Raw genomic sequence first — 10,183 nt, forward strand, 5'->3', positions numbered from 1 at the left:
AGCTAGCAAAAGAATAAAGGTCACCCCATTTAGACAAGAAGAAATATCATATATGACTAGACATTATATGGTATACAACAATTTCTGCCTTTTTCAATTTCTTTTTTAACCTTTTATGTGTAAAATTAATGAGGCAATGAGAAATTGCAGCCCCCACCCCCCCCCCCCCCCCCCCCCCCCCCCCGCGGGACTTAATATCAAGTACAACTTCTAATCAAATAAAAAAAAATGTATATAATTCGTAGTGGTAACATATTCAATTAATAACTTAATCTCTTTTTCTTATGAAATTGTTAATCAATATTTTACTTTTGATTTTTAATATATTTTCTATTAGATAATTGCTACAGTTTTTTTTTTTTTTTAAATAGTTGCTAGTAATTTATGTATTAATTATTTGTGATAATCGCATTTTGTTAATTTTGCTTGCAATAATCACATTAACATTTACTATGTATTAAAATTGTTAAAGTATTGGCAAATTTGTCTAAATAATATATACTATATTTTTCATCTGTTTATTTTATATAGTATTTTTCCTCTATACTTATATTAATTTTTTTCAAATTTTTTATTTTTATTTTTATGCATAATAAATTATTATATGTATGATAGTTATTTTATTAATATTCAATACTATAAATGAAAAAGAAAATACTTATACTATACAAATATTTTTTTTCCTTTGACATCATGCCCCTGGTTCCGTCCCTGGCGCTCGATTAGGATCTATTATTACAGAAACTATTCTTATTTATTATAAATGTTTATGTAAAGATTATTCTGAATATTATTGAATTTAGTAGGAAGCCAGCTTTCTCAAGCATTAAGGGCAAGTTTTAAGATGTGATGAAGAGTGAAGAACCAAGCAAGAGCAATTGTGTCGATTGGGTCCAGTGTCTGTACATGAACAATTATGGGTCATTGCACAAATGATTGTTGATAAGTCTACCACAATCCCCTATTCCAGTCACACCACATCTGCTGCCCGATACTTCCTTTGTGTATAGGCAATATTTTATTTGTCCTCTTGTCAAAAAAAATAAAAATAAAAAATTAAGTATATACTTGAATGTATGCAATTTAAGATTGGTGATTTTTTTTTTTTTTTGACAATTTTACCTAAAGATTTTTTCTTCTTCTTTTTTTTTTTTTTTTTCACTTTGCTTAAGTTCTTCTAATATTTACTATTATTATTATTATTTGAAGGAACTAACTTGTAGAAAAAATAAATTATAAATAATTATAATTGGTATCTATCATTGATGTGATAAAAACACGTAGAGGATTCTAGTAGAAGGAATTTACCTTTGGAATGAGTAAAAAGGTTGAATAGAAGAAACAAAGAGAGCAAGGTGATCGATAACTTCTTCATAATCTTTTAGTAGATTTACTTCTTCTTTTTTTTATTATTGTTCTATTTGTGCTTGTGCCATTCAATAATAGAGCTATTTATGGGAAATCTATCGGCTGATATGGTTATGTCCAGAAAAGAAAAAGGGAAAAATAAAAAGTAAAAAATGACTGATATTGCAATAAAGTTGAGAAACATTAAAGCATTAACATGTAACAGTTACAACTAAGGTCAGCTACCAAAACTGCAAGCCAAAAATAAAAAGAATACAAAACAGAAGGTTAGATGAGTGTTAAGGTGACAAAAATGTACTAATGACCACCTTCTAACGGTTTAATATTTTGAAAAAATAAATAATAATAATTTAATATGATATTAAAGTTAAAAAAAATAATATATGTAATAATTTATTTTTTAAAAGTTTAAACTTTTTGAAAAAAAAAATACTAATTTCAAAAGATCTTAAATATAAAATTTTATTTTCCCCGATAACAAAAGAAAAAAAATATATATTTTCCCCATATTCCAAGTCGAGATCGGAGCAGGACAGGGATTATTCTACCTACCTGTACCTGCCCTCTATATATATATATATATATATTATATAAATAAAATATATATTTATATTATATTTTACATATATTTTTTATGCTTAAATATAATTATATTAATAAATATGAATACATTTTATTATTAATATATAGCATATTATTAAAAATACCTTTTCTTTGTTTTTTTATGGTACTTAGTTTTTTTAAAATTATAAAAAAAAATACATATATTTTTTTGGTTAAAAAAGTATTTTTTATGATGATTATTGTTATTATTATTAGTTTTTTTTTATGACATGGAAACGGGGAATCCCGCTCGCTTCATTTTCCCGTCCGAAAATCCCCATTTGGTCTCAGTTATGGACGGAGATGGGAATAATTTTTTAGGGCAGGACGGGCTACAGAGGCTGCCGCGCAGCCCCGTTGCCATCCTACATCTGTTATTGCTTTTTCTGTTGCCAAGTCCAGATATAAAACCCATTAATTAAATAAATAATAGAAATAATTAAGTTCTGCCTCTATATCCGTTGCAGCCCAAATGTTGAGCATCATACTCATTATTGTTAGATTTAATACTATATCTCTTAAATCTCACATGTTCCAAAGCTTCACAGAATAGACATAGGCTCACAAAGATTACAATGCAATAAAACTTTCAGTCGAAGTTGCTCTTATAGGATGAGAAAGATTCTCACTATTAATGGTGGATACAGACGCTGACGATGGATGGTTTTAATGTGAAAGATGCCGAAATTGCTTCACCATAAAAGCAAGGAAAATTTAAGCACCAACAACCTCCATCATGGAAATTTACCATGTAGTCACCCTCCCAGTTCCCCCAGACTACGCAGCAATCTCGGACTGTCTTATACGATAGGAGGTACCTCAATGAAAGTAGAAATTGTTGGTTTCCACCGACATTTCCTCGTTTTAGGTTTCTAACCATACCCTTTGGGGTTTATTTTAGCATTTGGGCTTGGCTTCAATGATTGAAATGTACAATTCAGGGCAAATAATGGACCCAGTAAAGTTACATCCAAAATATTTGGTCTGGTACCAGAAGGAAGATCCCTCTTGATGCGACAAGAGGATCAAATCAAACGGTCGTTTCTTTTTCAGTTTATCATCACGGATCACCAGAAGAAGAGCCTATGGATAATTAGGTTTTGGAGATGATACATAATTAAGGTGAGATTCTTCAAGAATGGTACAACCAACAACCAGTGCCTAGCATTCCAAGATACTACGTGAATCTATTAAGCTATTAGTATTTAAGGATAAAAAGAATAAAAATGACATAGTTATATCATCCATAAGATCAAACTTTTAATCTTTAGAAGATCCTCTCTGATGAATGTTGAAAAATTCAAAGCAAAACTACAATATTACAAAATGTTTTGACCGCATTCCTGGATCCCACCTTTCCCATGTCAACGTACTCTACGAGCTTTCTCCTCTTGTCCTAAACCAAGTGACTTCTGTGCATTTGCAATACCTTCAGGGTCTGAAATTCAGCAAATCACTTACACAACATCAGAAAAATAGATGCAGAGAAATATAACCAAAAGATCCAGTTGAAAAGTGTAGGCCATGCAAAAGAATCAACTATAATGGAGGGAACAAACTGTATTGCAGACCCTATGCGAGAAACAATTACTCAGCTATATGACATAATATGTCTTACATTATGCAAGAGAAAGTAAAGCATAACAACATCCAGTCTTCTAAATTTCAGCTTTGTTACAGGTAAAATACTCAAAGCAGATGCCAGACTACTTTTAGATATGAAGATACATGATACATGGCTAAAAATTTTATGATATAATTCAATATATAAAAGCTCACATCTTTATATCATTTGAGGTTGGAAATTATGATTGCACTAATCATACAATACACAAAGCACGAGGTTTACTTACCAAAGAATTGTGTGAAAATTCCCGTGAAGAAGCTCAAGTTGCGAGAAACATTGTAAGCCATGGCAGGTGGTAATGGTTTCACAACAGTATCAATGCTAAAAACTCGTTGCAGAAACTGAAAATATCATATGTTAATTAGAAAACTCAACTTCATGGAGAAAGGCTCACATAACAAACACACACACACAAACTTTCGTTAATGAAACATTGATATGAAGCAAAGATAAGGAGATAATTGCTAATGTAAAATAAAATTATCATATTATTTTTTTCTAACACAAATATCAGAAAACCAAGGTCAAAGTGGTCAAACTTTCATTTTAACCCAATAATACTTGTAAGAAATGAACCTTGGTATTGGACCCAAAGACAAAATGAGCCTCAGTTATAAATCAAAAGTTATGCATTTACTTTTTGTTTATAAGTCAGTGGGTTAAAAGATTCAAACATGTGAAGATATTAATACTTCGATTGCCAACATGCATTTTTTAATCGAGTGGGAACTCGGTATTCTCTTTTATGGGGTCGATTTTCAAACTCAGGACTTCTGCCCAAGGAAACAGTGGACTTGGAATTTGTCACTGCATTGTTCCTTGGAGACATTGCCAAGTTGCATTAAATAACAATCACGAGTTCATGTTTGTTTGGGCGATTCTATTTGAAATCGACAACTACACATAGTACAAATACAATGAAATAAAATTGGCTAAGGATGATTCACCTAAAATATGATGCTAGAAGCTGAATTAAGATGAAAAAATAATTATGAATTGGCATACAAAAATTGTAAATATATTCTCTAGGAAAAACTAATGTCTTTAACATTTGAGATAAAAATTGACTCACTGGTTTTAGGCTTTAAGCAGCACATCAAACTCTAAAATCACAACATCTCAAAATTTCATTGTAATCCCAACAGCAAAATAAAAATAAAAAACAATAGTGCAATTTTTTTTTTTTTTTCCCTCAAAAAGAAGAAAAACCCAATAACAAGAACTGCACACTTGTGGCAACAAACATTCCCAGATTCCCAAAAACAAAATCAAAATCAAAATCCATCCACTCAAGTTACTATTCCCAAATGGCCCTACCTAACCAAATAACTAAGCAAGTCCAATTCTGAAATTAAGCAAGGCACAACAAATACAATGAAACGGCAGCGAAATGCATAAGAGAGAGAGAGAGAGAGGCAAAAGGACCTGGAAGTTACGCTGGAAGCTGTAGCGGAGCTCAGGATCAATTTCAGCGAGGGAGTCATCTGGGTCATCATCCTTGGAGCGTATAGATTTCTTGCGAGGGACGTGCATGGTGGAAGTACCTCCTGGATTTTTTGTCATTTTCAGCTTCGCGTCCTTGAATTCGCCTTCCGCATCGTCTTCTTCGCCTCTCCATGGAGCTGAAGAAACCAGCTTCTTCTTTATCTTCGTCATACACTTTTTTTTTTTTTTTGGGGGGGGGGGGGGGGGGGGGGGGGGGGGGTTAAACAAAACCTACAGAGAAGAGAAGCCCTCTGGGTGTGTGGATGTTTAGATAGGGCAATGTTTGGCTTCGAAGGATTGTGTGCTCTGTTTGAGGACAGGGAATTCCTTCTTCTGACCTGTTTTTTAATTCTTTTTTTTTTAATTTAATTTTTTTAAAAAAATAGTTGTGTAAAAGTTTTAACAAATTTACTTTCCAATTTAATTAAACTGGCATCATCAAAAAAATAAGAATAATAATTAAACTATTTGTTTATTATTTTTTCCATGTTCAGGGTTTATCTTTATTAAAATCTAAAATGTGTAAAATTGTCAAATTCAATGAAAATTAACCCTTATTTAAATTTATGCTTATGTTTCAAAATAAATATTTTGTTTACAAAAGGGAAAAAAATGTTATTATAAAAAAAATATGGGTGAACTAATGATTAATATTGCTTAACAAATGGGTTTAAACTGAATCAAAATCTATATGTAAAATGAATGGATGGTAATTTTCAAAAACTATTGATCCATATTATTCAAAAAAAAAATCATAATAATAATTTTAATAAAGAAGCAAAAAAAAAAAAAATTTGTTCTTTTAATGTCATGTTAATATTTAATATGGATAAATATGATAAAAGTGGATGCAAATACACATTACTAACAGTAGGAGGAATTTGGCATAATGATCTGCCATGAGGCACAAAAAGATTGCAAAGCGAAGAGCAAAAACGAGACTCTCACTTATTATTGCTCAACTATTATTATTATTATTATTCAAAATAATGGGACTATCAATTTCTAGTTTCAATTTAATGTTTAGCTATATTAGTGGTCTTTTCAATTCAAAGAATCAACGTGCTTTTGATTTCCATAAATAAATTGACTTAGATTTTAGACATGGCACCATCAAAATCTTTCACTGCGAACTTAATGTACCTAAGCTTTACTATAACCTTCTCAAAATTTTTCAATGTACAATGCAAATTAACACTAAAACTTTTCAAAATTTTTCCCTATGTCCCAAATAAGAGCTTCAAAAGGCCATATATATAGCCTCAAAAGCTCAAACGATAGAAATATTACAGGTCCCCAACTGAAACCTATTTATTCCCTATCAATACAAAACCCATTAAAACCTATTTATTCCCCCACAAATGAAAATATTAAATCATTCAAATTATAAAAACGTTACAAAAAGCTACAATTCCCCATATAAATAATTTGACGATTAGGAACAATGCAGGATTCTAATGGTCAAGGTCTACGATTAGAATCTGAAAAGAATAGGTAGATATTACTATTTGAACCTTCCCTTCTGAGACTATATTTAATTTATTGACTAATGGTAGATACAATATCTTTGAACCATTTCGCCGTTTGTGTAAATGATAATATAGTTCATATATGATTCCTTCCTAGTATACTTCAGTTCTCACTGTTGCGTTCATTTTGGCTTTGAACACCTTCATGATTATGTGAGAGTTTCTAGAGAACTGTGCTCATAACAATTCTCCTTTGAAGTGGTCATTCTTCTCTCTCACATAGGTGATTTCTATTTTCAATGTAATTAGCAAGATTATGCATAGATTACCAAACATACATAAATAGGAATCATTAAAAGCATATTTTATGCTTAACCTTCATTTATCAATGTTTTATTATAAGAATGGGTAGAGAATTAACCCCATAGTGATCCATACCAATATTTACAATTGCGTTCTTCTATTAAACCTAAATCTTGGAATCTCCAGTCAAATAGGTTGGGTTTCTATCGTATCAACTTTCCTTATAGGCTTCAACCCCATTCCCCTCGATGACTTCTCAACTAAATCTTTATTTAACCCTTTGATTAACGAATCTGCAATGTTATCTTTTGACTGTCGAGATAACTCCAATTGAAATTAACTGTCTAATGGAATTATGTTTATGAAAGTGTGTCTGGACTTTCTATTATACATAATATTTTGTGCCCCGGCAATTGCAAATTACCTATCATATTGTATACTTATTGCTGACACAGGTTTAGACCACCTTGGATGTCCTTTAAAAATTGTCGTAGCCATTCAATCTCTTCACCACATTTATCTAACACAATGAACTCAGTTCCATCGTGGATCGAGGTACAACAGTTTATTTTAAAGACTTCCATGTTACAGCTGCATCTATTAATGTGAACACATAGTCATTCGTGGATTTTGAATTCTTGATATCTAATATCCAATTCACATCATTGTATCCTTCTAATACAATGGGATATGTTGTATAGTGTAGTCTATAATCACGAATATATTATAAATATCTTAATACTTTAATGATCCTTTTCCAATGATCTTCACTTAGATTACTCGTGTATTTACTCGGTCTACTCACAGCATAGTTTATGTCTGGGTTTGTACAACTTATCAGGTACATCAAACTTTCAATCACTCTTGTATATTCTTCTTGAGATACACTCTCTCCTTTATTCTTGGATAAGTATAAACTAATATCTATGGATACTCTAGCTATATCGATATTATCTTTACTAAACTTAGCCAATATTTTATTCACATAATCTGTTTAACTAAGAATTATTGCATTCGAAATCCTAATGATTTTCACTCCTAAAATCACATTGGCAAGCCCTATATCTTTCATGTCAAATTTGAATTTTAACGACTTTTGTAGTTTAGACTATATTGTCGTCACTATCTACAATGAGTATATCATCTACATACAAACAAAGAATGACATATACATTCTCTATATGTTTTACATAAACACATTTGTTACACTCATTTATTTTAAATTCATTATTTAGCGTAGCATCATCAAATTTTTGATACCACTGCTTTAGAGCATTTTTTAGTCCATACAAGGATTTCACAAATCTACAGACTTTCTTTTTTTGTCCTAGTGTAGAAAAACCCTCAAGTTGCTCCATGTAGATCTCTTCATTAAGATCTCTATTAAGAAATGTTGTTTTAACATCCATTTGATGTACTTCAAGATTTCACAATGCAATGATCGCTAGTACCATCCTTATAGAATTTATTCTCGTTACTGGAGAATATGTAACAAAATAATCAAAGCCTTCTTGTTATTTATACCTTTTAATTATAAGCATTGCCTTGTATTTATCTATTGTCCCATCTGCTTTCATTCTCCTTTTAAAAATCCGTTTGTAACCCAATGATTTACAACCTAAAGGAAAATCTACTAACTTCCAAGTGTGATTCTGCAAGATGGATTCAATCTCACTTTTTATGGCTTCTTTCCATAAATTCCTTTCAGGGGAGTTTACAACTTTTTGAAAGCTCTAAGACTCACTTTGAAAATCTGGACCGAATGATTTTTTTGTTCTTACTCTTGCTTCGTCTAAGCTCAATCTCAGTCTCAACTTCAGTCTCTTGTTCTTAATCACTATCATGATTATCTTCATTGGTAGCATCATATGTTCGTTTAGATGAACTTGGTCCTTCTTTGAACTTATACGGAAAAATGTGCTTAAAAAATGATGCATTTTTCAATTCCATTATCGTGTTCTTGTGTATATCAGGAATTTCATACCTATACATAAGAAACCGATATACACTATTATTTTAAGCATAACTTATGAAGATGTAATCAACTATTTTTTGACATATTTCCACTTTCTTAGGAGAAGGTACCACTACTTTGACCAGGCACCACCACACTCATAAGTATTTATAGGAAGGTTATCTTTTTTCCTAAAGCTCATAGGGCTTCTTCACTTTATTTTCTTGGAGCACCTTATTTAAAAGGTAGTTTGCTGATAAAATGGCTTCCTCCCATAAGTTCAGAGATAATGCAGAATTTATCAACATTGCATTCATCATATCTTTCGAGATATGATTTTTCCGTTCAATCACACCATTTCATTGTGGTGAATATGGTGGAGTAACTTTGTATCTAATACAATGTTGAGCATAATACTCACCAATGGAGTTTCATACTCACCACAACGATCATTTCTTATTATTTTAATCTTTTTGTTGTGTTGATTCTCAACTTCAATTTTATAAAGAATAAATTTCTTTATTGCCTTATCCTTGCTCTTAAGCAAATATACATAGCAATATTTTATGCTAGCATCGACAAAAGTGATAAAATACTTATTGCCTCCTCTAGTTGCTGCGAATTTCAAGTCACATATATCATTATGGTTAACTCCAATGATTCAGTATTCCTTTCAATCATTTAATATGATAACCTCGTTGCTTTTGCCTCTACACAAATTTCACGTTTATGTTTTGGAATCAATTTCAAATGTGGGAATATGATTCAAGTTAATTAATCTCTGTAAATAATTATAATTAGCATGACCTCATGTACCATGCCACAAATTGGAAGACTCAATAAAGTAAGTAGAAGAAGCACTAGCTTTGTTAATTTAATTAGGCTTTACAACAATTACATTTAGTTTAAATAAACCATTGATTACATAGCATTTCCCTACAAACATTCCAAACTTAACCTTATCAGACTCAAACACAAAACGAAAACCATGCTTACTTAGAAGCTATCCAAACACCAGATTCTTGTGAATGTCTAGAACATACCGCACATTTTTCCAAGTCATTGAATTCCACGAAGAATTAGGTTGCTGAAAAACGCTTTCTAAGGGTCACAAAAAGGAGAAAGCTTGTTGACTCAAGAATGCATTCTCCTTCGGCGTTCGCAAACAAAGAGTTTGGTTGAAATGTTTATAAATATCGCACGCTTGTATTATATTTGTTTATATAGTTATAGAAGTCTAACTAATTGAAAGCGTCCGTTCATGTCAGAGAAAGCCAGTCTTGAAGTTCCCAATGAGAGTGAGGCAAGACAGTATATCAGTCTACGGATAGTAGGAGTCTCTTTTACTTCGTTTCTCTGATAATCAGTTTAGGG

General features: G+C 31.3%; 1 protein-coding gene across 1 annotated transcript; it reads right to left on the reverse strand.

Moving 5' to 3' along the window:
* Window positions 1–3,146: 3,146 nt before the first annotated feature.
* LOC107421459 (uncharacterized) lies at window positions 3,147–5,286 on the reverse strand. The gene is made up of 3 exons (XM_016030706.4): window positions 5,024–5,286; window positions 3,825–3,939; window positions 3,147–3,409 (listed from the first exon to the last, which is right to left on the reverse strand). Exons 1-3 carry the CDS (start codon window positions 5,252–5,254, stop codon window positions 3,336–3,338), a joined length of 420 nt encoding a protein of 139 aa, XP_015886192.2. The 5' UTR covers window positions 5,255–5,286; the 3' UTR covers window positions 3,147–3,335.
* Between the last annotated feature and the right edge of the window lie 4,897 nt (window positions 5,287–10,183).

The sequence above is a fragment of the Ziziphus jujuba genome, chromosome 5 (assembly GCF_031755915.1).
Source record: "Ziziphus jujuba cultivar Dongzao chromosome 5, ASM3175591v1".
NCBI classification, from domain to species: domain Eukaryota; kingdom Viridiplantae; phylum Streptophyta; class Magnoliopsida; order Rosales; family Rhamnaceae; genus Ziziphus; species Ziziphus jujuba.

Bases quoted from the DNA above. Each gene is read 5' to 3' on its own strand.
- LOC107421459 (XM_016030706.4), bottom strand. From the start codon at position 5,254: ATGACGAAGATAAAGAAGAAGCTGGTTTCTTCAGCTCCATGGAGAGGC. The intron at 3,940-5,023 runs GTCCTTTTGCCT...TGATATTTTCAG, and splicing joins GCTTCCAGCGTAACTTCCAG to TTTCTGCAACGAGTTTTTAG. The intron at 3,410-3,824 runs GTAAGTAAACCT...GCTGAATTTCAG, and splicing joins AATTTTCACACAATTCTTTG to ACCCTGAAGGTATTGCAAAT.